The sequence below is a fragment of the Sceloporus occidentalis genome, unplaced genomic scaffold (genome assembly GCF_023333645.1).
Source record: "Sceloporus occidentalis isolate IW3139 unplaced genomic scaffold, rSceOcc1.0.p SCAF_10, whole genome shotgun sequence".
NCBI lineage: Eukaryota > Metazoa > Chordata > Lepidosauria > Squamata > Phrynosomatidae > Sceloporus > Sceloporus occidentalis.
The window spans coordinates 30,932,535-30,959,791 of record NW_028316990.1 but is presented as its reverse complement, the minus strand read 5'-3'; the positions used below and the strand labels follow the sequence as shown (position 1 = coordinate 30,959,791).

Here is a 27,257-nt window from a genome sequence, read left to right as displayed (position 1 = left end):
AGTTTCCTACCAAGCACAGAGTCCTCAAATGGTTACAGCAATCAGTAAAGTTTATTCTGCACTTTTAATTCAGTATAAAAATTGGTGAAAGCTCCCTGCTACTCTCTTGACTTACTAAGAAGCAGGTTTGTGTAGAAATGTGGTTAACAAAAACTGTTTACACAGCAGTAAAAAAATAAATAGAAGACTGTGACCAGGTGAAACTTTCCAGAAAAATCACCTGAGAATCAGAAGTTTCACTGTCTTTCACGAAGCATTGAAGATGCCTTCCCCTTCTTAGCATCTGAAGCACCAAACTCTCGCATGCAGTTGTTCAGCACATTGACAATGGTGAGCTCTAATGCCTCCCACAAACACAGTTTCAGTTCCCATTCTATGCTGCCACTGAAACAAGTTTTGCTTTCCAGCAGACAACACGCTCCATTTGCTTCAGGTGTATTCACAAAGGTGTCCACATCCTGCTGGGCAATGGGAGCTGCTCTCCAGCCATTTCATGATGTGCTGCAGATGGCCACCATGACTGCAGCCCTGGCACCACACAAACAGGCCTTTCACCACGTGGTGACACACAGCACACATGCTGGCACACTGTCGACATCTGTGAGAGACGAGAGAGTAAAATCAACAGGAGGAAAAAAATAGAAGAGGCTATTTTACCTGTCAAATGCAACTCAGATAAATATGCGAACAAATCAATGTGTGCCTCAAAGAGCCAGTTAGACTAGGAGAAGTAAGACTCCTCATTCATCCATGATTGAACATTGGGCAATCATGGGCCAGTTCCTGTATCTCAGCCTAACCTACTTCACAGGATGTGCTAAAATGAGATTAAAATGGTATGCAAAGAACCACCTGAGCTTCTCATGCGAGAGATGCAGTCTTTCTAGCCATCGGAGCATGCCCTGCTGAAATTAAGCATTAAATCAGGTTGCAGTTAGACTTTGGATGTAATATGTTCGCCACAGAAATAGATCAGGTGGCTATTTGAAAAAGATACTTTCAAGATCAGGCATGCACGACAGTGATCCACAGAGCACACCACCCATGGACAGATGGAAACCCATCAAGAGGAAACACATTTTAGCTGCCTTCTTACTGTCATCAAGCACCTGGCAGATCATAATCATGCTAAATTATAACATTCGTTATACTACAGCAATCACTGCAAGCTGCTTGAGTTTGGAGATGTCTTATTCTTTTTACAGGCTCTTATATAACATGGCATATTGCAGCCTAGACTAATTCCATGGGTTTATTTTCGGATGGAGACTAATCACTGAATAGGCTGCTGTGCAGCAAAGAGGTAAAATGTCTATGTTTTTATTCTCTTCCGGCTTTATGATTTCATGTCATCCAGTCAAGCTGCTGTGAACATGCAACTTATAACAGCAAAAGTATTACAACTAAGGGAAGATTTATCAAGAAATGCCTATGCAAAGCATTGCTCGCCTAAGGGATCATACATGGGTTCCAGATGGATTCAACCTCTGTTTTAAAATAGCCTTGGGTACCAAGGTTAGTACAGATCTCTGCCTGTAGTGAAAGAGCCACTGTCAATCGACAATACTGGAATGCTAGAAGCACCAGATGACTGTCTCAGAATAAGTGATTTCATGTGTTTATGATTTTCCAGTATGTCACAAACTCTTCATGCATGTCTCACCTGTCACAGATCCATCCCTTGTTGCTCATAGGCCGTTTGCAGTTGCTGCAGTTAATATGCAGGGTAGTGGAGGCCTGGTTGAGGCAGTTGATGGCTCTGCAAGTACTTAGTTTGATGACTTCATTGGAAATGTTCCATAGCTGGAATCGCTGGAGCAGGTCAATATAGGAGGTGTACCAATGTTCCTGTTGGAATTTAAGACAGGCACATAGTTTCATACAAGCTTCCAAAGATCTCTTGTAATCCTTCTTTTGGGCCTCATTTTCCTCCACTATTTATTTATTTACTGAAATATGTGTTATCCTGCCATTTTGTTTAAACAGTTAAAAACAACAACAACAGAGGCACTGACGGCTAGGAGAAACTTCTAATACAGTTGAAAAATGAACTGCAAAATTCATATGTATTTGAGCATTACACTTCTATGTACATTACTCTGTTGATAACAAATCCTAAGTTAGTCCTGGCTTTGTTTTCATCTTAAAAATGCCTACCAGGTGTATAAACGTCATTTTGCTATAAGGATTAACATTAGCAGAAACAGTGCTTCCCAAGGTAAAGGACAGGAATTCAGAACACAAAGGGGTCCTAGGCAGATGCAGACCAACTCGAGACCTGCATGGCTTCAGTAAGGCAATGGCATTGTGTGTACTGAAGAACATGTCCAAGAATCTGCTTCGTTCTAACATCCTCTTACTTATCTTCCATCATATCCAAACCTTTCTGATTGGTTAAGCTGTCCGAGAATTTGTCAACCAGAGTGCTACAAATCATTTCAACTCAAAGTGATGCTCTCTAGATCAGTGCCAGTCCCTGAGACATGGGCATAAATATGTTACTGGGGGGAACATTTGTCAGTTTCCCACATCAAAAAGCCTGAGAAGCACTGAAGCTCAAAACCAGTGAAAGGCACAAGAAGTCTGAGATTTTTCCTACTTCTCACATTTTTAAGTGTATGTTCTATAAGCAGGTCATATCTAAAATAAGCAAAAGCTAGAGTACAACGTTTCCCCATTGTCCACCTTGCATTTTCTCATGGAGGGAGAGAAAAGAAAGTAAGGAAGCTGGGCTCTAACATGCTAGCAGTCTGGTAGGACTGTTCCTAGCCAAGGGATACACAGAGAAAGGCATCTTGAAGGGGGAGACTGGACTGTTTGTATTTAGATTTGCTCCCCTAATACCCACCCCAAAGCCTTTCCAAGGAACATCTGCTTCCACACCTTGGGCCAAGACCACACAATTACAGTTCCAGGCTTCTGGGGGTTGTGGACAAAATGGTCTCAGTGGGGGCCCACATCCTTCTCCCTGTCACTGCTGTTGTCAATGGTCATTCATTTGCTCCTACTTGCATGGCTAATATCATCTGCTAATTTATCCAGCACATGAATGAGCATCAGCATGCAGTACGTCCTTGCTCACAGAGGAGAGGGCGGATGAATAAACAATAGCTAAGAGAAGCAACAGAATTGACAGCTGCCCCCCCATGGGATGTGGGGTTTGGTATCCCTGAACCTGCATCACAGAATACAGAGGTACCTGTGCCTGGTCGTCAATCTCCTTCCGGATGCGATCCCCCAATACAATAAGCACGGACACAGCCATTTGCACATCCCCCTGTTCAGCATAGAAGAGCAACATGTTGCGAACAATGGGGCTGAAGAAGTCGGCAGGCAGGCGGTTCTCATACAGGGAGTGAGAGATGGAAATGAGGGAGAAAGACTCCACAGGTGTCAGGGAAACAGTCTCTGCCTCGTTGCCACTGACGTGGGGGGAGTCTGCTTTGTCCTGCAGGTGGTCCAGTGCAGAGGGGTTGTCCACAATCTCGTGACGCAAAGGAAAACCCTCCTGAGGAAGGATGTACTCCTGTTCCTCAGCTGTAAAAGTACAGGGATCCATGAGAACACAGGGAACGATCTAGCAATCCTACTCAGCAAAAGTCCCAAGGAAGAAACTTACTGTGGGGATTTTCATGGTCCATCATGTACAGGTCATCTTCATCTCCTTCCACATCCCCAAGAAGATAATCTGCGGGGACGTCACTTCCTTCAGTTTCTTCATTCTCTAGACAGAAAATAAAAAGCAAACAGAGATAGAAATGTGAAAGAATTCTTATCAATTCGTAAATAGCATGCAGGCTTGGAGGGATGCATGTTCTACCTTGTCTAAGCAGGATTATAGGTATAGTTATGTGCTCCTTCTCCATCCCTGTCCTTACCATCATTATTGATCAAAGTAGAGGAAGAATCCATGAGGATATTTTCAGGGCGGCCCTCTCCCTTGTTCCGCTCCAGCCTTGACTCGCTGCCTATTCCAGAGGAAATATCTTTTAAGTTAAAGCTGGGAGGAAAGCAAAGATCTGTGTCAGTCCCTGGCAAAATCAGATGCCTGTATCCCTGCTCTCAGCTTCCTCTCAGCCATACCTCTCTACTTCTTATGACCAAGAAAACATAAACAGTACCACATACTTTTTAATTCGGTTTTTCTCACTGCTACTAAAGCCACCTTATATTACATATGAACATCAAAAGAAGAATAGTAATGTATTTGGATTTATCAAAAATAATTTTTGTTTTTAAAAGAAGATTTACATCTCTGTTGTAATGGAAATACCCATATTTCCAGCAACATGATTTAAAAAATAACTAATTCAAAAAGTGCAAGGAGAGACCATTTGGGGTTAAAGAAACTCTGTAAATTGAATACATGTAAAAAAACACAAACACAAACCCTCAACTAATCCAGAAATTTCTACAATTCATATTATCTACCCTCTAGACTCATCAAGCCAATGCTTCTTGATCAAGCTCCCTCCTATAGTAGTAACCCAACCCAACACTTCCTTCTGGACAGGTTTGCCATCTTTTCTCATTCAATTGCTGAAGCAGAGATTCCTTATGCCTACTCTCCATCATGGACATCTCTACATGAGTGCATGCATATTCTACACTGATTTGCCAGTTCTGAAAGAGACAAACCTGACATTACAAAATTTGGTCTATTTCTTTATTAAAATTGTTAATTCTCTCTCACACCCTCACATAAGCAGACAAAACAGAAATTCGATACTTCAGATTGTTATCCAGATTAATACCTTCTCTGATCCATTTGGCACCAGCATGTGTAAATAAAAACCTCCCATACTGTTTATCTGTCAGACCAACTGCATTTACATCAGCTTTCTACAACTTAATGACCTCCAGATATGAGCTGGACCACAATTCCCATCATCACCAGTCAACATTTGGGAGGTAACAGGTAGGGGAGGGCTGGTATAAATTATATTTCACAACTCACAACCATGTCAAGTTCAAAAATGATGAAATGGTCCCCTGCTCCCCCACTTTACCTATTCATGAGTGGAAGGCTGGAACTAGTCTTTCCTATACTGTGGTTTAAGTTTGCTGTGGATACTGTACTAGGGCTAGAGTAAATAACTCGGAGCATTGTCCATGTCTGAGCAACCTGGCAAAAGAGAGAAAAAAGAGGAAGGGTTAACAACCAGCAGACATGTTTTATAGCTAAGGAAAAGGAGCAGAAGCATATGCAACACAAGGAGAAAGCACATGAGTTAGCATCCATCATAAAACAGTCATTGTAAGTCCTTGCAAGACAGCAGAGGGCCCAGACACAAGCCTTTCACTTCATGTGATAGTAACCTCCTAGCCCCATCCCAGGTTATGAGATTGGGAGCTTGTAATGGTCGGCAATGGAGTGTATACTCTTCAGTCTCACAGCCTTCTTCAGGCATAAAGGAAGAGACTTCCAGAGTATCAGCTTCTACAATCAGAAGGCAGCATAGTGGTGACACTCCTCCAGTTTAAGGTAATATCCCTACCCACCCCAATTCTTTGCAGTATAAGAGTGTGTCCATGACATGTAGCTGAACAGCTTCAGCCCTTACCTGGTTGCGTTTGAGCTCCTTGGCTACTTTGGCATTATGGTCACACAACTCTGCCAGCGGTCTCCCTGTCAGCACATACTGTTTGGCAGTCTGCACAAACCAGTCCATGCTGCCAGCATCACACTCTGTTTCTGCTTCGAAGACACTCAAGGCGCTGGAAGATGAGATGAATTCAAACTGCTCTGTGGGGTCTAATTTGCGCTTGAAGAAAATAGGATGTCGTCGGTCACCAATATAAGGTTTACGATTAGAATCAGAGGAGATGAGGCTCTCTTTGGCAGCAAAAGCCAAGTCCCCAAAGAGGCTATAGCAAAGCCCTTCAGGGTTAGCCCGGTCAATCGGCTGGCTAGCATCCTTGAAGATATGCTGGTAAAGAGTGCTATCCTTGGAGCCAGACAGGAGGAAGTAAGGATCATGGAGATGACGCCACACAATCCCTGTGGTGACATCTTTGTGCTCTTCGAACATGGCTGAGGGAATGAAAGGGCGGCGTATGTCCCACACGTAGATGTTGTGGTCCACCATCATAGAGCATGTGGCAATGTGGTGCTTGCATTCAGGCCTCCACTTGACCCTTGCCACAGAAGCTATTGTCTGTACACAGTAGATCTCTTTGGCCCGGTTGGTATTCATGTCCCAGACCTTCACCATCTTATCTCGGCCCCCTGTGGCCAACCAACCTCTAGTGGAAAGGCAGCATAGAGAAAATTCAAGATCAAGAAACCAGTTTTCTAGAATGATTTAAAAATTAAAAACTGCACAAGAAACCTTTAACTGAGTAGTCAGTTTTTAAAAGGTTAATTTTCAAGGGACTGTTTGTCTATCAAGTCAAAGGTGAAAGAAGGACAAAGACAGTTAACAAAAGAAGAAAGGGACAAGACAAGGATTCACGAAGACCAGGAACAATAATTTGGGATGGGGGTAACCAACACCATCTGCCCATACCTGTCCTCTGGATGCCAGTCACAACAGAATACAGGACCATTGTGGGCTGTGAACATCCTTTCATAGCGGTCTGGACGGCGGATATCCCACAGCTGAACGTTACCATTCTCAAAAGTTGCAGCAAACGTAAAGTAATCCCGTATGCTAAACTGGACATCGCGCACACTTTCTGACTGTCCTGAAGGAGGAGGCAAGAGGCAACATGTTCAGCAAGTCTCACATTTGGCAGACGCTGGCCTGCAATTCTGGCTTATCAGAGGCACAGCAGACAAGAAATCCCAGTTCAGACAATATGCTAAGTAAACTCGTCCTAGTGTCCAAAGATGAAGTAGACCTAGCTTATTCTACAAACGTCTTTCCTTCAGTCAGTCTCAAAAGGTGCTGCAAGATCCCCTTGTTTGTTTAGCAGTTACAACAGCAAGGAAGAGCAATGGGGTAACAAATAGGCTGAATGCACACACCCAATTCATTCTGGAAAACCAGACTTCCCATACTGAGTGACTGCTGCCCAGTAAGTGGAAGCTTTAAAATAATTACATTTCCCTTTTATTTTTTAATATCTTTATTTATGTTATGCCTACAATACATATGTAGTTTAAAATACACATTGTTCATTACATGAGCTTCCCATTTCGGTTGTATTTCCTTAATCCCAGTCTTTTCTTGGCCATCTTTTATAGTGCTCGATCTATCTCATATATTTGTAATTTGTTCATGTATCATGTCTTTATCTATTGATATCCTTTTCATTTTACCCATTTTTGTACATATACTGGGTAATTGATTACCATTCTGTTCCTGAGATTTACTATTTATTAAAGCCTAACTTTATCATTATTATTTACAGTATTTATACCCTGTCCTTCAGTTCTAAAGGCTCTCAGAGCAGCTTTAGCCTTAATTCTGTTAACCTGAATCTGTGGAAGGAATGAAGGCATTTGCAAAAAGGTGGTGAGAGAGAGAGAGAGAGCCTTTTGTCTAGGAGGAAAGGCAATGGTTCTGATCCGTTGCTGAAATGAGAAGAGCCAGACACACAAAGAACCAAGACCTTACCTGAGAATGTGCTCACAGAATCTTTCTTGCGCAAGTCAAAACATTTCATGTAGCCGTCCTGGGAGCCACTGAGAAGCATGTACACTTCTGTTGGATGGAAGCACACCTTGTTGACCGTCCGCTTGTGTTCCGTGAAGAGCTGGTCCTGCTTGTTCCGGGACGGCTTGCCGAGGTTCCAGGTCACGACGACGCCGTTGGTGGCTGCTGTGGCCAGCAAGTTCTCATCCATCTGATGCCATACTACGTCAGCACAGCTGAAGTTCAGAGATGGTTTGCGGCCCACGCGCAAGTTCAGCTTCTCTACAAACTGGTCTTCTTCTATGGAGTAGATCTTAAATATGTTGCGTCCAGCGACGACCACCTGGGCTGCGTCGCGACATACGCTAATGGCATTGGAAGGGGCATCCAGGTGGCAGAACATGGTCCGTCCAGTAATGGTATTGCCACCAAGGGCAGTGGTCACCCTAGCCATTTTCTCCATGCTTGCCTTCCCTAAATTTCCTTATGATCGCAGAGAAAGAGTGCCTACAACTATACCTTGAAACACACCATTATAAAACTAAAATAAATTCGGTGGGCTGCTTATCCTTACAATCCAGAATGTCAGAGGAGTCTCTGCGCAGATGTGGGCGCCATCTTAACCTAAGCAGAAGCTGTCGCTTAATCGCACAGATGTTATTGTTAACACAGTCAATTGCAATCACTTCAAATCTGTACCTAAAGTTTATTCAGCAGTCCTTGTTATCTCCCATTGAAACCTCTCAGTGATATGTCAAAGGTATTTCCTTCTACTTCAAGGAAAGATTGGGTGAAGATTTTCTGCTTCCAAGAAAGCTTCTGACTGGAGAAATCCAACTGGCATAGGGCAGAACTGTCTGGGAAGGAAACACAGCAACACAACGCATATAAGGAGTGAGAAAAATATGGATGAGGATAAAAGTTTTAAATCTATGTTTTATGTTTAGTGGTATGTAATCATTATTATTTTTTAACTTTTGTAATCAAATGTTTTAGCTTTGTCTTTTTAAAATATATTGTAACCCGCCTTGAATCTCACTGTGGGAGAACAGCGGGATATAAATCCTGGAAATAAGCAATAATATATATAATATTAAAATAAATATTATTTATATTATACATTATATATTTATATAATTTATTATTTTAAATAATACAGCCTTTCAATAAGATTATCACACTGCACTCATAAAACACTGCTCTTATATATATATTATATAAAAATAAATATTATATATATATATGTAATTTATTATTTTAAATAAATAATAAATATTATACAGTATATATATATTATATAAAATTATATATATATATATATATATATATGTAATTTATTATTTTAAATAAATATATATATATATTATATAAAATAAATATTTTATATATATATGTAATGTATTATTTTAAATAAATAATAAATATTATATATACTATATAAAAATAAATATTATATATATAACTTATTATTTTAAATAAATAATATTATATATATATATTATATAAAAATAAATATTATATATGTGTTATTTATTATTTTAAATAAACAATATATAGATATATTATACAAAATAAATATTATATATATGTTATTTATTGTTTTAAATAAATAATAAATATTATATATATTATATAAAAATAACTATTATATATATGTGTGTGTTATTTATTGTTTTAAATAAATAATATATATATATATTATATAAAATTATATATATATATATATATATATATGTAATTTATTATTTTAAATAAATAATATATATACATATTATATATATATATAATGTATTATTTTAAATAAATAATAAATATTATATATTATATAAAAATAAATATTATATATATATAACTTATTATTTTAAATAAATAATATTATATATATATTATATAAAAATAAATATTATATATATGTCATTTATTTTAAATAAACAATAAATATATATATACAGTATTATACAAAATAAATATTATATATATATATGTTATTTATTGTTTTAAATAAATAATAACTATTATATATATTATATAAAAATAACTATTATATATATATGTGTGTGTGTTATTTATTGTTTTAAATAAATAATAAATATTATATATATATGTGTGTGTGTGTAATATTTATTATTTATTTAAAATAATTTAAAATAAACTCGCCTTTAAATAAAGAGATTATCACATACACTCTTAAAACATTGCTCTTCCACTTTAACTGCTCTGGCTGCCTCCTGTTGCATCCTGGGACTTGTAGTTCAGGAAGGGGCATTTAGCACATTCAGCCAGCGAGCTCTGAGGCCTCAATGAACTACAAAACCCAAAATGTAACAGGAGGAGGCAGTCAGAGCAGTTAAAGTGGAATAGCGACGTTTAACAGTGGTACCCAAACGGTGCCCTTTAAGAGACTTTGGACTCCATCTCCCAGAAGCCTCAACCGCGTCGGCCAATAGCCTGGGACTCTGGGAGCTGAAGTCCAACAGTAGTTTGGGGACCGCTGAAAAAAAAGAGTCCCCGTTAAGTCGGGAACTACTTGACTCGAGTGCGCAACGACAAACACAACTGTTCCCCCGAAGCACAGAAGCCCCTCACGTTTAGAAAACGGAATGAAAACGGAATAAGAGTTAATTAAACCAACCCCAGTCCCTCCTCTCTCTTCCCCTTTCACTCGCGGCGAGGCTTGAGGCCTAGTCTAGCTCCCTCAGAATTAAAGGCCGTGTTGAGGTAAAACCGTCCGTGAGGTAAAAGTTAGGCCTCACTCACCTCACGCGTCTGAGGCCTAGCCGCAGCCGGGCTTTCGGGCGACGGAACCGGGCCCTCGTCGCTCTCTTCCTCGGCCGAAACCCGCCATCCGTCCTCTCTCAGCTGGCCTGCCCCTTCCGTCCCCGGCCTTCCCCGCTCCGCCCTCGCCTCTCGGCCTGCCCTGCTCCGCCCCATTGGCCCCTCAGCCTCCAGGGACCGGAGAGGACGCCATTGCGCTGCCTGAGGGGGCCTCTGGGCCCCAAACTTTAGGCCTCCATCCCATATTGGGGTTTTTTGGACTTCAGTTCCCAGAATTCCATACTGTCTTTTGGGAGGACTTTAGTTCCTAGAATTAATACTCGTTTGCTCCTTTTGAGTGGGACTTCAGTTCTCAGAATTTCATACTGTCTTTTTTTTTAAACTTTAGTTCCCAGAATTTCTTACTGTTCCTTTTTTTTTGGACTTCAGTTCCCAGAATTCCATAATTTTATTTTGGACTTCATTTCCCAGAATTCCATACTGTTTATTTGTTTGCCTTTGGACTTCATTTCCCAGAATTCCATACTGTTTATTTGTTTGCTTGTTTGCCTTTGGACTTCATTTCCCAGAATTCCATACTGTTTATTTGATTGCTTGTTTGCCTTTGGACTTCATTTCCCAGAATTCCATACTGTTTATTTGTTTGCCTTTGGACTTCATTTCCCAGAATTCCATACTGTTTATTTGTTTGCCTTTGGACTTCATTTCCCAGAATTCCATACTGTTTATTTGATTGCTTGTTTGCCTTTGGACTTCATTTCCCAGAATTCCATACTGTTTATTTGTTTGCCTTTGGACTTCATTTCCCAGAATTCCATACTGTTTATTTGTTTGCCTTTGGACTTCATTTCCCAGAATTCCATACTGTTTATTTGATTGCTTGTTTGCCTTTGGACTTCATTTCCCAGAATTCCATACTGTTGGCCAAACTAACTGGGGCTTCTGGTAGCGGAAGACCAAAACAGGGCTATCATTACCTCTTATCACCTCTGAACCATCTCTTCCCCAGGCTAAACATCCCCAGCTCCCTAAGTCTCTCCTCATAAGGCTTCATGGTTTCCAGACCACCATTTTAGTCGCCTTCCTTTGGACACATGGCTTCATTTTCTCCACATCCTTTTTGAATTGTGGTTCCCAGAACTGGACACAATATTATTCCAAGTGGGGCTTGACCGAAGCAGAATAGAGTGGCACTGTTACTTCCCTTCATCTAGACACTATACTTCTATTGATGCAGCCTAGAATTGCATTGGCCTTTTTAGCTGCTGCGTCACACTGCTGACTCAATGTTCAACTTATGGTCTACTTGGACTCCTAGGTCCCTTTCACACATATAAGCCTCCTTAAGCCATGTATCTGCCATCCAATATCTGTGCATTTCATTTTTCCATCCTAAGTGCAGTGCCTTACATTTCTCTGTTCTGAATTTCATTTTGTTAGCTTTGGCCCAGCTTTCTAGTCTATTCAGGTCTTCTTGAATTTTGATCCTTTCCTCTGGGGGTATTAGCTACTCCCCCTCATTTGGTGTCATCTGCAAATTTGATAGCATGCCCTCTGATTCCCTCACCAATAAAGATGCCGAATAGCACATATAGAAGTAACGTAAAATGCTTGTAGACAAATGATAGTAAGTGGGTAATAGACATAAGTCGCAAGAGGTGTTGTGATATAAATAAAGTCAATCAGCAAGAACAATGTATTTTAAATTGCCACATCAAATCAGAAGATGGCAATAAATAAATCAATATAGAAGAGTTCATATAGGAACAAGGAGACGTAATGAAGAAGGAGAGAATTCTATATTTTTGTCCTGATATATGTAATCAATATTCCTGAATCTTCGTTCGTGAAGAAAAGCCAGAGAGAGACAATATAGATTAATATTTTACTTACCTGTAGGTTTCATGTTACGTATATGAGATGTAAACGTTCATTCTCACCCATTCCTTCACTTTCTCTCTCCTCTTCTTACTTTCACACTTATTCAAACCTTCCATCACTTACTCAAACCTTCCTCCACTTACTTAACCATCCATCTATTCTTACTTAAATTACTCATCATTATCACTCTTCCATACTTTTCTAGTAGATATATTCTATCATGCATATATCCCAACTTCCTTCCTTGTCTCCCCTAGGATTTCCTTTGCTATTTTAGGACTATGAGATGGCGTCAACTAAACAAATAAGCGGTCTGGAAATAAAATTCCAGATAAAAATAAGGCAGAAAGAAAGTTGGTCCGGTTGGAACAAAAAGCAGATAGGAAATAATGTAGACATTTCCCTTAACATTTCCCCTCCGTTCTCAGAATATCAGGAGCTGGTGCAGAAAAACTGTTGAAGATAGATAGATAGATAGATAGATAGATAGATAGATAGATAGACAGATAGATATTAAATAGTAAACTATGATGGTGGTTTGAAAATAATAATAATATCTAGTTGTTTGGTATTTTTAAATTTTTAATATATATTTTTATAAACAGAGCACGTGGTAAAATAGCACAAGAAACACTTACCAAATATAAGGTTATATCTTCAGAATATACAGGAGAAGGAGGCTTGTATGTACAGTAAGAAAATGATTTTCAGGATTTAACTTTATTTTATTCTTCCCCACTCCCCCCCTTTTCCCCCTTTTATATTCATTTGAAACATCACAGCTTCAATGTTTTTAAAACTAATACTTTGGACCAGTGGACGCTTTTTAAACCAGGGGTGCTACGGGGACAAGAAAACACAACCCACCGGAGATGTCTCCCGTGCAAAGCATCGCGAAATCACTGCGCAATTCACATTTGCGTGGCTGGCACGAAAGACGCTCCGGATGGATTGTGGTCGAAATTTGGACCAAGACATTACATTGTTGGAACTCTTGCAGAAAATGGAGTCAGCCCTATTGACCACATCCCAGAATATGAGTAATTTAGGATATTGCTATTGTGTTAGTCCTGATTTCTTAGTATTGAATTGCTATCTCTAAAAGACGTCTTTAGCTGAGAGTAGCAGAAAAAAAATGCTTTTGTCTAAGTTTATCACACTGGGGATAATTTCAGCATTGAAGAGAGATTAAAGCACATTTAAAGCATCCCGCAAATAAAGCGGAAATAGCAGGTAATTGTGCGAATGATTATCGCACACAATGGCGCAAGTAATGTGATATCGGGAATGCATTGTTCCTGAAATCCCTAAAGCAAAAAGATGTGCGTTAATGCTTCTTTATGGTCACCTTTGTGTGAAATCGTTTTGGTAATTTCGCCATATTCCTGGGATATTCACAGGGTAAACTCCGATCTCCTTTGTGAGGAAACCGATGCCAGTTAAGAGATTGTATTATGCTATTTCTGCAAAGAATAACAGGTTGGAATATTTCTCTCTGTGAATGTATTCTGTTCTGCTTTCTGCCTTTTCCGTACCTTTCTGGGTTAATATGTCTGAGGTGTGTTAGAAGATATGTGTTGAATCCAAATATAGTGGCTAGCATTACCTTATTCTGTGATATTTGTAATGTATAGAAGCTGAAATCTGTTGCGTTCTAAATGTAATGATTTAGGATTATTAACCCGATTTATAAAAAGGGTTAAGAATCTGTCATTTCTTTGCTAAGACCGATCTGAGTTACAATACTCCGATGTTAGCCATCCTTTGATTTGCAAACCAAATAAAACCTTGTTCCTGCTTTAATCCTCTGACTCTTGTCCAACCATTTGGTTATTTTATTGGACAAGAGGGAATAATGGCCTTTTTTTCTAGGCTGCAACCATCTCAGAAAGTGGCCAACTGTATACCCCAGTCTTCAGCACATTTCTCTTCTTTTACTCAGTTCTTTCCCATCTGATTCCTCCCTCTTTCTATTGTCTCTTTCAGACCATTTGCCTCGATCCTGTTTACATGGCGTGATTCAATGGAGATAGAAAGCTCCCATCCTTGAAGATGCAGTCGAGAATTTGGGAGTGTCTGGTCCAGAACACACTGCAGATATAATCCAGTTTGAGACTGCTTGAACTGCCCTGGCTCAATCCAAAATAATGCCCCAATGGATTCTGCTTCATGGTAATTAATGTCTGAATAGAGGGTACCATTTTGATATTTTCCCTCTGATGTAAACTACTAGAAAGCATAACATCTTTCTCCCTGGAAGCTCCCACTTTGCCTCTGAATTCGGCTATTTTACTATTTAAGAAATAATACACTGCACGTGCGTCCTTTGCATTTTTAGCACTTCTTGAAGGTCGCTCCTTAAACTGCCGCGGCAATGAAGGCCGTAACAAACGTGGCATTAAAACAATGTCACCGCAGAGAGACTAATAATGCCTTTAATAGGCTTGATGCAATATTAACTAGAGGGATTGCGTCTCTCTGGAAAATGGTGTGAGGGCCAGAGTTATTTCTTTGTTCTGTTTGACTTTCAGATCTGTTAGTCCAGTGACTTTGGGTAGAGTCCCTTCCCTAACTGCTTCCCTAACAGTATGTAGAGAGATCTTGTAGCACTTTTGAGACTCGCTCAAAGAAAGCCGTTGGCAGCATGAGCTTTCCTAGACTTCAGTCTGCTTCCTCAGATGCATTTGGAGATCTGATGAATCTGAAGACATCTGATGACTTGAGTCTACATAAGCATATTTTTAAATACTGGGTAGATAGGCAATGGTCAACCTCTGAACAAACCTTGTCAAGAAATGCCCACGATTGCTTTGCCTTAGGATCCCCCTGAAGTCAGAAAGAACTTGAAGGCACACCACACGAACAATAAAATGTCTTGGGAATTATATTAGCAATGATACAGCTATGAAAATTAAACAGGAAACGACTGGGAGAGAATTGATGGTCAGGAAGAATGCGATAAACCTCTCGAAGCGCATGAACAACCTGAAGGCTTAGAATGCTCTAAGCACTGCATACGTTCATCTCACTGTGTTATTAGTAGTAGTATCCCCGTAGTAAAGATGTGGTTTGAGGGTGAGAGGGAGTAACCTGCCTGAGACCATTGAGTGAGTCCATGGCAAATGGAGATGTGGATCAAGGACGTCTTGACCCAAATCTTGGCTATTTGTACTACACTCATTGCCCCTTTTCCTTGCCCTTCATCAATGCTACCAATGATGACAGTATATTATTTCAGCTATCTGTGGCCATTTGCAAATGTAAAAATTTAGGAAATCTACTCTTTATTTTCTTATTTGGAATGTGACCCCTGTCCCCTTGCAACCCATATTCATGTTTGACTCCAGCAAGAGAAGGAAATTTCTGTAAAGATCTGGTCCAAGAATCGATTTTGACAGCACCCCAATCTTTTATAAGGAAAAAAGAAAAAGAAATATTAGAACTTGGGGAAATGACTTCCTTGACTACAGCTCCCAGAATCCCATAGCCATTTGTGGTTGCTGATGGTGCTGGCAGGGGATTCTGGGAGTTCTAGTTAAAAAAAGAAAAAGCGACATCTCCAAGCTCCAGCGGGGAAAAATGCACCCTTTCTGAAGGCACTCTCTGCTCAATGGCTTCTTCTTCTTCTGCACCCCACCTCAAACCTTCTTGCCTCTCCCTCGTGATAGTCTCAAAGGTGGCCTATGGAAAACTCTGAACATTGCGCTGGAGGATCCTGCAGCACTTCTGAGACTCAATGAAAGAAAGAAGTTGGTAGCATGCGCTTTTTGTAGACTTGATGCATGTACTCAAGTTTATGAAACCGCAAGCAACAAGCTTCTTTCTTTCAGTTCGTCTCAAAGGTGCTACAAGATCCCTTTGCAGACTGATTTTTGCGTACACTGAACTATTGAAAGCAAATCTGTCCCTATCTCAGCCAGCCATGTGACAATTTGGGATTTTGGAATATTTCAGACTTTGGAGTTCTGGATAAGGGAGACTCAACTCATCATCGTCATCGGTCTCGGCAATGTGCAGAGTTTTCCAGAGATCTAACCTTTGAGAAAACTGAAGCGAATGAATACTATGTTCAAATACATTTCCCTTTGGGAATCACTGAATCCAATCCTCTCTCCCATCAAGCTTCGGGAGAGTTCAAGGAGGGACTTTAAATCATGGAACCCAATCTGTGACCCCCGACAGGCAAGACCTCCCTCCCTCCCGCCCCCCCGAAACCCACCCCGATTCCCACACTTACCCAACCCTAACAATCATGCAGTTCTGCAGGATAGGCAAGGCAGGCGGAAAGAGCAGGAGGTTGTCAAATGTCATCCTAAAAAAATAGGCCGCTTAAAGCTTTACAAAGATGTTATGGCAACAAAATCTTTGCACTCAAGTACTAATGTAAAAAAAGTGGTTGTCAAAGCAAGTTTTGTCCGTGAGTCCCGTACAAATGAAGAAGCTGGCGTCCAGGCACATCCTTGAGAAAACGATGGGTGTGGGATGTGTTTGGTCGGCCGCCGTGTGCCGTGGGAGCTCCGATAGTCCAGGGCAGGTTGCGCGGTTGCTCTTGTCCTGCTAGGTGATGGAGAAGCTTAGTAGTAGGCCTCTGTGCGGCGGTCGAACCGAGCCAGTTCGTTTTGCCCAAGCAATAGGGTTTGTTTGTTTTTTGGAGGATGGTTGGCTGGGATGGATGGTCCTGTTTGCAAAAGATTCACAAACAAGTTGAGTCTTCCCCCTAGCGCATCATGCACAATGATCCACACCGGTTCCTCCCTCCCCTTCTCCGGCTCTTTGGATCCTAACATCAAGTTGGGATTTTTTACAATATCTCCTTGTTCATAACTGCATGAGCATGGGTCCTATCAGGTTTCTGATGTGGGCTTTTACAGAAAGGCATTTTCAAACACCTGTGGCTACCGTTATGGCCTACGCACATCTCAACAGTAACCTGTGGGTCTCTAGTGACAGCCGATTTGGAGAAATGGGGTGGAGATGGTGAAAAGTGTGATACGATGTACCTGCCCCTTTTGTGGAATAATCTCACCATAGAAGATAGAAAGCTGCCCAACAGACCATTGGTTCATCTCATGGGAAAGGGACTTCTTTGGATTACAGCTCCCAGACCATTGGATATGATGGCTGGGGGGTTTGGGAAGTGTTATAGTTGGAAAAAAGAGTAACTTTTAAGCCTCCATGCCTCACCTTCATTGGCAGCAGCTCTCCACCGTTTTGAAGCAGAGGTCTTTCCTAGACCAACATGAAGGTGCCAAGAATGGGTTCAAGGATCAACACATGACATTTTGGGGCAGCCGCAATTTTGGCAGGGAGTGTCAGTGTATTGGTACCCACTCTTGGCTTCCAGTCCATATTTTAAATCTAAATGTCCTGGGACAATGCTATATAGGGGACGTTATAAGGGATTTATAAACGCCGGCTGTAAAGTGCTACTTATCAACATGGCAGGGATATATAGCAGATGACCTTGTCTCCCAGGGTCTCTCAGACCTGGAGCTGGCCCTTTACACAGCACTTTTTGCATGCAAAGTCTGTGACCTAACCCTCATCCACAGCAGTCCTTGCTGCAAACATGGTGAGGAAGGTGCCTAACGTCATTCAGAACCAGAGCTTGACAAGTTACTTTTCAAAAATAATTCAATGCTGTTATGATTCACAGTGACTTCAGACTAGATAGTTTAAAAGAATTTAAAAAATAATTCGTTATTCAAAAGTAACTAAGTTATTCCTTCTTGATACCTTTTTTTAAAAATTCTGCAAGCCACTGGCCTGTTGTAGAAAACACATCCAAGCAATGATCTATTCCTTCCTGTTGGAACTATAAAAGTAACTGAAGAACAGGCCTATCCAAACAGCAGTAAGGTTACTCGCAATTGTAGTTTAACTGGGTTGTTGTGCCTTGGTTGCTGCACAAAGGAATTAATTACTTCTTTGTAATGCATTCATTCCTAATTGTGGTCAGATCCATCTAGCTCAGTGTAAACTACTTTAGCAACTCTTCTTGGCCAGGAATCTTTTTCAGCGTGTCTGAAATTCCTGTAATGGCTGCCTAAAATTGTTTTCATGAACAGATGATGATGATGATGATGATGATGATGATGATGATGATTGTGATAATTGACAAGAAAACAACCTATGGCTTTGGGTGGGGGGAGAGAAAACATAGAAAATAGATTTAAATTGTGACTACTAGCCATATATTAGCCTCACGTTTACTGATAGTATGCCTCTTACCAAACAACAGTTCCCAGAAGTCTTAAGCCATAATAATATTGAAGCAATATGGGAGGCAGGTCATTATGTATTTTAGACAGAGTCTAGCACTTGATTTATTATGTTTTTCTGTAACCGTAAGTCACTTTGGCGCCTTTCCTCAACAGACAGAAATGTGTTTAATTTCGGACTGATATATGCGGGATCAAACCTGTCCTTCAGCACTTGGAGACTGGTATGCATATAGAGCATCTGCAGGTATGCATGTTTTTTCCTTTATTAACCGGAGCAAATGCAATTCTTAATGCCACCATATTACTATAGAATAGAGTTATGTATTATAAGAACCCCACTTGGAGGTTATTTGGTTTCTTTTTAAAATATACACTACACTTGCCCCTCCGTTTTCTGCACTAGAGAATCTGTTGGACACCTAGATTCTACTATTGAACTCATATTTACTTTATCTATGGGTTGGATCTTTGTGTGGTTGTGTATAGAGGAGACCCACTGAAACCACTACAAATGAGTAAGATTTAAGCAATGAAATCAATGGGTCTACCCTGAGCATGATTAAGCCTTGTTTATTACCTGAATTTAGAATGTATTCAAAAATACATTCAGAATCTAAAATAACTTTTAAAAGGTTTTGAAGAGACAACCAGTTGTTTAAATTGAGAGAACCCACCTCAATCCGTTGCGAGAGACGGGATATAAATAATTTTATTATTATTTATTATAATTTCTTGTTAGAAAAATCATTTAAGAATCCTCCATCGACTTCCAATCCAAGTTAAGGGAAGCTGCAGTCATTTAAAATTCTCGGATTGGAATTATGGAAGCATCCAAAAAGCAGTGTGTGTACAAGTTTTGATGCCATCTGTCTATACCACATTGCTTTCTACATGATGTACATATGATTCAATTGTACAGTTGTATCCGCATTCCCAGACTGTCCCAATTTTACTTTCCCCACTTGTCCTCAGCTTACTTCCGTAGCTGCAATCTGAATTCAAAGTGGAAAAAGCAGTTTGCCCTTAAAACCGAGTAGTTTTAACTCAGATGGAGAGAGAGGACATGAGGAATAGGATATTACTGTTCCTAGGATACTCAGGTAAAAGCAAACTGCTGCAGCCCCTCCTCGCTTGTGTGCTTCTTCACTGTTAATTTTGCAATCTTGACCACGCTTGTTTGTTCCTTAGCTGCGATTTTCATCTGGGAAATGTTGGATATATGCACTCCTGGTCTAGTGATGGATTATGCTAAGAAGTATTATGAAACCTAACATGGTAATACTCATTTAAATAGTCCCCCATAATGACGAGAGCCTAGTAATGTTACTTTAGGGGATCAAAACTCCCAGAATCTTTCATCCTCCAACTGGCCTTCAAGCTATCGAATCTCAAAAACTGAAGCCCTGGAGGAAGCATTTCCAAAGTTTGATGAATGACTTAGCTAGAATTCCAATACTAAACAGCAACTCTTTCAATCGTTGGTAGAATTATTTCACCTCCAGCAAACTAAGGTTGATTTACTGTACATGCCATTCCCTAAAGAGATTAGATGAGAGGTATCTTTTGTTTTTCTCGTAATACTGGAACCCAACGAGGGTCTTCTGCTGAAGCTGAAAGGTGTGAGATTTAGGAGAGGTAAAAAGAGGCACTCCTTGCACCTCACATAAGTAAACTGTGGAATGCATGACCCCAGGAATTAGTGATCCTTGCTTTACAAAAAGGTAAGTCCTTCGAGGATGAGGGCTATCAGTGGCTACTAGTCCCAATGGATATATATTCCCTTAAATTTTAGAGGAAGAATGCCTCTTAACTCCAGTTTCTAGAGAACATGAGCTGTTGTTGCATTTATGTCCAGCATCTGGGTTTCCTATAGACAAGGGTCGTCCTTTTGTGGAAAGACTGCTGGGCTAGATAGGCCTGATCCAGAATGGATCGTCTTATGCTCTATATCATTTTGGAAAGAAAATTACTTTTTAAATATATGCATTAAAATGGTTTCATAGTATTTTTGATATATATATTTTTCATAGGTAAATAAGACCATAGTTTGGAGTACTGTTCAAGTGGGGAGCAGGGACTGAAGCGATGGGGAGGATGCTATTCTTCTTTACTAAAAATAATATCAATGTAAATGTATTACCAGTGTTGAAGCTTGGCTTATATCAAGCCCTGGACAGAGAGCGGTAGCGGTGATGTTGGGAAGACTCAAAAGGGAGAAGGTGGACAGTGCCTGTGGTCTCATTTTGCTGGTGTTGGGGATGATGGCTTAACTGCTGGAAGAGCTAAGGCAGCCTCCCCCAACTTGGTCTCCTCCAGATGTGTTGGACAAGAGCTCCAGTAATCCCCAGCCATCATACCTGGAGGACAGGAATTGTAGTCCCAACACAGTGACCATACTGGGGAATGGTGAGCTACAGGGACTTGCTGTACAATGTCAGGGCAGGTTAAATACTGCTGAGTCCCCTTCCCAAACTGTAACAAAAAATGAGAAGGCCACCAAAACACCCATGAAGTGGAAACCTGCACAGTGTTAAAGAGTAAAACATTTGGGGCTGGATCAAACCAATAGGTGGTTCAGGCAGTTGTTTTGGGCACTGGGGTTCTATGAGCACCTGGCGAACCCACTAGAAGGAAACACGGCCCTCCTTTTGCAGGACTTTGGGACAATGTGGCCTGAGGTCTGGTGACAACCGCAACCCCCCTTTCCCATGCTTCATACCAGTGGATGTAATAATATGGCATTAATTTCCCTATGTTGTAAATGTGCCTTCCTGTACTTGTTCCACTTGTACAAAGCAAGGAAATGGGATGAGAACCACCTGGGAGACCCTTGGAGAGGAAAGGCAGCTACCCTTACCCCTGCCAAGTTCAACAAGATGCCAGGAAGGCACCAAAATATATTTGGCCCTGAAAACTCTCTTCTGATCCCCCTCCCATCTTATACAAGTCAGCATGACACAGCGCATGGTTGTCATTGTTTTCCATACATTCTAAGCATATTGACTTAGATGTAAGGGCCCTGCATTCAATCGGACTTACTCCTAGGGAAGTCTATTTGCACAGGGCAGCAAACAGGCAGTGATATTTCTACCACTCAAGGAGAGAAGGCACCCAGTGCTCAGGCATATTCTTTGAAAGAAGAAAGGCGGGCGTGTTTAACGCCGCATGGGTGGACACCCTCCCACACCCGGCGAGAGGGCTTCTTCCTTTATCTTTTAAAGCAGCCTAGAGGCCCCAAATGCACAGGCACTAAAGCGAGGTGTGACAGCGGGCAAGCGCTGCTCATCCAAAGCATGCAAGCAGTGGCTCAAGATGCCCTGTTTTCCTGACTCCACCTCGATACAGCTCAATGGGCTGTGCCCATCCAGGTCCTGTCCATCTCCATGTTTGCTAGTGGATGAAGGCAGAAAATGATCGCCTAGGTGCTGAGCTGTATTGGAGTTGACCACCTCCTTTGCAACAATAGGGGCTTGTAGAAGCAACTCAGCGCATGCGACATGGAGCGAGCCAAGTATAATCAAAGAACTGCTCCATATTCTTGGCCCAATAGAGGATGAGAGGAGAATATACACCACAGAGCCCCTTGCTGGTGGTAGGGTTGAGGAAAGAGAGGGCAGGTTATGACTGGTCTGTAATCAGCTAGAGAAAAGGAAGTGTAAGGAAGAAGATGCCTCTATCTCCACTGGGCAGGAGCAGGACGCCATCAGCTAAAATCCCATGTCTTGATCAATGGAAATATGGATGGAATACAATGCCACATCAGTTTTACAGTGGGACAGACAAAGCCAAGCTGGGGTTGAAACTGCCACCCGGATCCCTGCCCAGCCGAAGCAGGACCCAGAGTCTACCTTACAACAAGACAGAAGCAAGCTAGCATGCAAAGGCTGCCGGTTTTGTTCTGAAGAGAGGAGAAAGGGGGAGAAGAAAAAAACCTTATTTGTTAGCAAAAGAAGGATTTAAAAATTAAAACCAAATTTAAAAAAAATGGAAACAAAAGAAGGCAGACACTGTCTGCCGGGTATCACCGCACGACCGTAAAGGTCAGCCAGGATTGTTCAGGTGAGTGTGTTAAACCTATATTTTCCTGGGAAAGTTTTCTCCTTGGTCTGTTCTTCCGATGAATGCAAACGCCAGCTGGCAATCCGCTTCACTTTCAGGATCCCAAACTCCCAAGCGTCTCCAAGACAAGCTTCAAGGATTTCTTTTGCAGCATCCACCAATTTCCTTGTGCATTCTTTTTTGCGCCACTGTTTCCCTTTAGGAACACTTTGCTGCAGCGTCAGTTTCCTGGAATTCAGAAGCAAAGCCTATTTGCATCCAGAGGTGCTCCATCCATCCTTCATCCCATGCATCTCCTTTCTCAGGAGGGCTCTCCTCGTTTCTCTGTAACTTTCCGCCTCAAACATGAACGACGGCGACCATTTCCACAGCAGGCTCAACCGTACAGGATCCGTACCTGGGAAAACCTTCAAGAGGACTTGCCCCTTAATCTTGCCTCACAACCCACCCTGGTTAGGGTTGGGGAACAGGCGAACTTCTATCCACCGTGACATGAAACGTCTGGGCGAAAACCGCATTGATCCAGCACTGGGTGGCAATGGCATGCCCACCAACTCACCAATCTGCCATTGCAGTTTCTTGTTCGTTTGTCTATACTTCTTTCATTTGTTCTTATTTTTTGTGTGTTTTAAGCATCGTCATTTTTTTGTTTCTTTCCAAAAATTAAGACTTCAGGACAGATCACTACAAGGAAGACGGGAGATGACAGAGGCATAGGGATTTACAAACTTGAGGAGGGAATTCATCCATGTTGCCGTGGCCATGTCCTTGCAGGACGTGGACATACCCACCAAGTGCGTTGTCATCATCTAGTTCTTTGTTCATTGTTCATCGCACTTTACATTGTTTTCTCTGTGAATGTGTGTGTGGGTTCAGTCATAGCCTCTCTCCCGGAAAAGAAAAGCTATATAGTATATATATATTTATATTTATATATATATATATATTTATATATATATTAAATGAATAAATAAAACCATGACTCTGATTGGTTGGTCAGTGCTGGGTTGGGATTGGAGGACTTGGCTCCAGACGTTGGTCAAATTCTTCCAGGGAGCTGCTTACTCGATCACCATGCAACGGGGCAGGTGCTGGGAGAAATACTTGAAAAGCTCTGGAGTGGCTCCAGGGCAGTTAGTCAACTCCAGCTCTTCTAGGTCTTGAAGCTGGACAAGGCCTGAAAGTCCAGTGGTGGTCAGCAGAGGACAGCCTGGAAAAGCAAAAGCAAAAAGTACCCAGTGAGTGAGAAGCCACCTCTCATACAGTTGCCTAAAATCTTAGACATCGCTACAGGCATCACTTAGGAGTTTATCACACGGGAAGAATTTCTCTTAATTTCGAAAGAAAAGAAAGTGGGGCCAAAATGCATTCACGCGAATTCGCTAGTTCAGCAAATTTATATGAATTCGAATTGCGCTCGACCTGACTTCCCATTGCCCGAAAATAGCTTGCCATTGCCTGAAATTGCATGTGGTAGTCTATCACACAGTAACGTGAAACTCCAAGATTGCGTTCGGACTGACTTCCCATTACCTGAAAATAGCTTCCCATTGCCTGAAATTGCATGTGGTAGTCTATCACACGTCTAACCCCATGATTGCGTCCAGATTGCCATTGGATTATACTTCCAATTCCCCTTGTTTGATAAATTCCTTAGACATCCTTATCCTGAATCCTGAACTCTGAAATATTCCCAAAAGCAAAACTTTGTTCATAGCATGTAGGGAACTCTGGTAGCACCTTTGAGACTAAGTAAAGAAAGAAGTTGGCAGCATGAGTGTTTGTAGACAAGTTTTTTGCAGCTCCTTTTTTGCTGTCCGTAGGTGGAACTGGGGCCACGGCGTGCGGTTGCCACGGCCTCGATCCAGCCAGTACAGGGGCACCTGCGTGCCACCCATCTGTACAGCCCCTTATTAAAGAAAGAAGTTGGCAGCATGAGCTTTCGTAGATGCATCTACTTCCTCAGATACATTAAATGCATCTGAGGAAGTAGACTTAAGTCTCCAAAAGCCCATACTGCCAACTTACTTAGGACCTGATCACACTAGGCGAATCCCGGGCAGAAACAGGATTTAAAAGTAAGAAAAAAACCCCGCAAATGCGGGATGTTTTTCAGATGATGTTTCTTCCAAATAATAACGTGAAAATAAATCGAACAGAAAGTCGACAAAAATGACACCTTTTAACTTTCGGGAAAAGGTTTCCCATGTTTCGTTCTCACCTGCAAGAGAGAGGAGGCGTAAACTTCTCATTCCCAGCAAATGCTTCAGGCCAAAATCTTGAACCTGTAAAGATCAGAGAAGGCAGCACTGTGAGCAAAAATGAATGGCTCGTAAATGGATGGATGGATTCTAGGATTTGTAGTCATAAGCAATATTTTAGCCTTCTTTGGAATCACAACAAATGACAAATCCCAGAATTCCGTAGGATGGAGCCATGGCAGTTAATGTAGTGTTAAATGGCCTTATTTCTGTAGTGGAGATGCAGCCTTGCCTTTTTTGCCTTTTTTATTGCTATCAGAGCGAACACCCAAAGAATGAGCCGACTCTCCATTACCTACCTGGCAGCACCAGCGGAGATATAAGTTCCTAAGGGATGACATAGTGGACAGGTAACTGAGTCCGGTGTCCGTGATCCGTACACACCTGCAAGAACGGTGGAGAAATCACAGCGGTCAGCAGAAAATATTCAACTGTGAATGGGAGAAGAAAGAGGGAATTTTTCAATCAGGGTAGACAGTGGCAGAGCTAGTATATTTGATACCCGGTGCGGATCATTTTTCAATACAGTAGGCCCTTGGTATCCACTGGAGTTTGGTTCCAGGACCCCCCCCCCCATGGATACCAAAATCCACGGATGCTCAAGTCCCATCAAACATAATGGCATAGTGAAATGGTGTCTCTTGTATAAAATAGCAAAATCAAGGTTCGCTTTTTGGAATTTAATATCTTTTTGGAATAACCGTGGATGGTTCTGAGGCGGACAAAGGCAGAAAAGACCATAGCAAGACGAAGGTTGTGGGTAATAAAGCCATAGCTGAAAAGGCCAAACAGAAGATGTGGATTGTGCGATTAGCTTGTCCTTTCCTGCGTATGCAAATATAGTCCTTGCTTAACTAGACAGCAATATGAAAACAGCATGTGTATGAGAACTTTGTGAGATAGGTCAAAAGAAAATGTGTAATAATAATAATACATTTTTGTGGGTTTTTTGGGCTATGTGGCCATGTTCTAGAAGAGTTTATTCCTGACGTTTCGCCAGCATCTGTGGCTGGCATCTTCAGAATAAACTCTTCTAGAACATGGCCACATAGCCCCAAAAAACCCCCCACAAAAAACTATGGATGCTGGCCATGAAAGCCTTTGACTTCAAATAATAATAATAATAATAATAATAATAATAATAATAAATTTATTTATACCCTGCCTCTCCAATGAGATTGAGGCGCCTTATAACAATATTTAAAAAGTTTAAAATACAATAAGATACAATGCCATAAAAGGTCAGAATGTACTTATGCACTAACATGCTGTGTAAAGAGAGGAGGAAAAGGGGAGCCCAAAGAAAGGGACGGTGGGTAGCCACGTTACACATCTGTAGTGCTTTGATGCCATTCTAACTATGTCCTATGGAATCCTGGGATTTTGTTTGGTGAGCTATTTAGAAATATGTGAAGTCGAAGGATTTGATGGCCGGCATCCATAGTTTTTTTGTGGGTTTTGTGTGTGCATGGCAGAGACAGAAAGAGAAAAAGTGAGTGAGAGAGGGAAGATGGTGGCACAAAGAGAGAGAGAGAGAGAGAGAGAGAGAGAGGAGTGTCAAAATGAGAGAGCATGTCCCAGAACTGTGTGTCTGCAGCATCACCACCACAAGATACCTGTTTATCACACTGGGGCTAATTTCGGCATTAAAGAGAGATTAAAACGCATTGAAAGCATCCTACAAATAAAGCAAAAATGGCACGAGGGATTATCACACGCACTTGCGCAAATAAAGTGATATCGGAAATGCATTGTCGCTGAAACCCCAAGTAAAAAGATGCGTGTTAATGCTTCTTTTTGTGACCACTTTAATAGCAGGTTTTGTGCAACGCTGTGTGAAATCGTTTCATGTAATTACATGATTTTTCCAGGATATTCACGGGAGAACCATACCCTTTGCAAACAGTTATGACATTCAAAGATATAGCCATGTTAGTCTGTTGAATCAGTATGTAGAGAGAGATCTTGTAGCACCTTTGAGATTAACGGAAAGAACAAAGTTGGCAGCAGGAGCTTTTGTAGACTTCAGTCTACTTCCTCAGATGCGTTTGGACATGTTACATGTATGCCTCTTTATCTCCAGACAGATTCCCTGCTGATGCTTTGATAAGTCACAAGGAGGCAGTGTTGGATTATCATAGTTTTACTGGCAATACTGATGATAGAGAAGAAGAGAAAGCATTTCTAGATGCCAAACTGAATTTGGGGAAAAGTTCACATGGCCAGAAGGAGGAGGATGGGCCCATCTGCATGAATATCCTTCCATACCATCCGAAATGATGACAACAACCTCAACATCTTGAACAAATGTAGGGCTATGACTAACATCAGTTCCCCTCCGCTTTCTTTCTCCTGTATGATTTTTAATACCTTTGCCTGATGAAGAAGCCAGTGGACTTTTGAAAGCTTGTATAATGTGCATTTTGGTTGGCCCAATAAAGGTATCATGTTTTTGTGGATTTTGGGTGGTACTGTAC

The 27,257-nt window shown here is 41.2% G+C and overlaps 2 protein-coding genes and 1 long non-coding RNA gene across 8 annotated transcripts in view; 1 reads left to right on the top strand and 2 right to left on the bottom strand.

Moving 5' to 3' along the window:
* Nucleotides 1-32: 32 nt before the first annotated feature.
* Nucleotides 33-10,483, bottom strand: LOC149306328 (GATOR2 complex protein WDR24). 2 transcript variants are annotated; one of them, XM_089540458.1, is made up of 10 exons: nucleotides 10,338-10,483; nucleotides 7,563-8,437; nucleotides 6,510-6,687; nucleotides 5,565-6,246; nucleotides 5,010-5,125; nucleotides 3,879-4,000; nucleotides 3,620-3,724; nucleotides 3,200-3,537; nucleotides 1,664-1,848; nucleotides 33-598 (listed from the first exon to the last, which is right to left on the bottom strand). In XM_089540458.1, the coding sequence occupies exons 2-10, from the start codon at nucleotides 8,041-8,043 to the stop codon at nucleotides 430-432; spliced, it is 2,376 nt and encodes a 791-aa protein (XP_089396584.1). In that variant the 5' UTR covers nucleotides 8,044-8,437; nucleotides 10,338-10,483; the 3' UTR covers nucleotides 33-429. The 2 variants fall into 2 exon arrangements, with proteins under 2 accessions (XP_089396584.1, XP_089396585.1); XM_089540459.1 differs by having other exon boundaries at nucleotides 7,563-8,433.
* On the top strand, nucleotides 10,005-27,229 carry LOC149306327 (uncharacterized). 5 transcript variants are annotated; one of them, XR_016282498.1, is made up of 5 exons: nucleotides 10,005-10,197; nucleotides 13,019-14,408; nucleotides 18,614-18,704; nucleotides 19,433-19,560; nucleotides 26,868-27,229. It is a non-coding gene; the product is annotated as an uncharacterized LOC149306327 (long non-coding RNA). The 5 variants fall into 5 exon arrangements; XR_016282497.1 differs by lacking the exon at nucleotides 26,868-27,229 and adding an exon at nucleotides 23,188-23,416; XR_016282494.1 differs by having other exon boundaries at nucleotides 10,006-10,197; nucleotides 26,864-27,229.
* The window catches only part of LOC149306326 (F-box/LRR-repeat protein 16-like), a 45,642-nt gene continuing 37,082 nt past the window's right edge, over nucleotides 18,698-27,257 (bottom strand). Inside the window, exons 4-6 of the mRNA XM_089540462.1 lie at nucleotides 25,080-25,164; nucleotides 24,741-24,804; nucleotides 18,698-23,729 (exon numbers count right to left, since the gene is read on the bottom strand). Coding sequence (XP_089396588.1) covers nucleotides 23,581-23,729; nucleotides 24,741-24,804; nucleotides 25,080-25,164 — 298 coding nt within the window. The 3' untranslated portion in view covers nucleotides 18,698-23,580. The remainder of the gene's footprint in view (nucleotides 23,730-24,740; nucleotides 24,805-25,079; nucleotides 25,165-27,257) is intronic.

Excerpts from the sequence above, each read along its gene's own strand:
- LOC149306328 (XM_089540458.1), bottom strand. The coding sequence starts at position 8,043 with ATGGAGAAAATGGCTAGGGTGACCACTGCCCTTGGTGGCAATACCATT. Across the intron at positions 6,688-7,562 it reads TTCTGTGAGCACATTCTCAG|GACAGTCAGAAAGTGTGCGC; the intron begins GTAAGGTCTTGG and ends CTCCTCCTTCAG. Across the intron at positions 3,538-3,619 it reads GGACCATGAAAATCCCCACA|CTGAGGAACAGGAGTACATC; the intron begins GTAAGTTTCTTC and ends GTACTTTTACAG.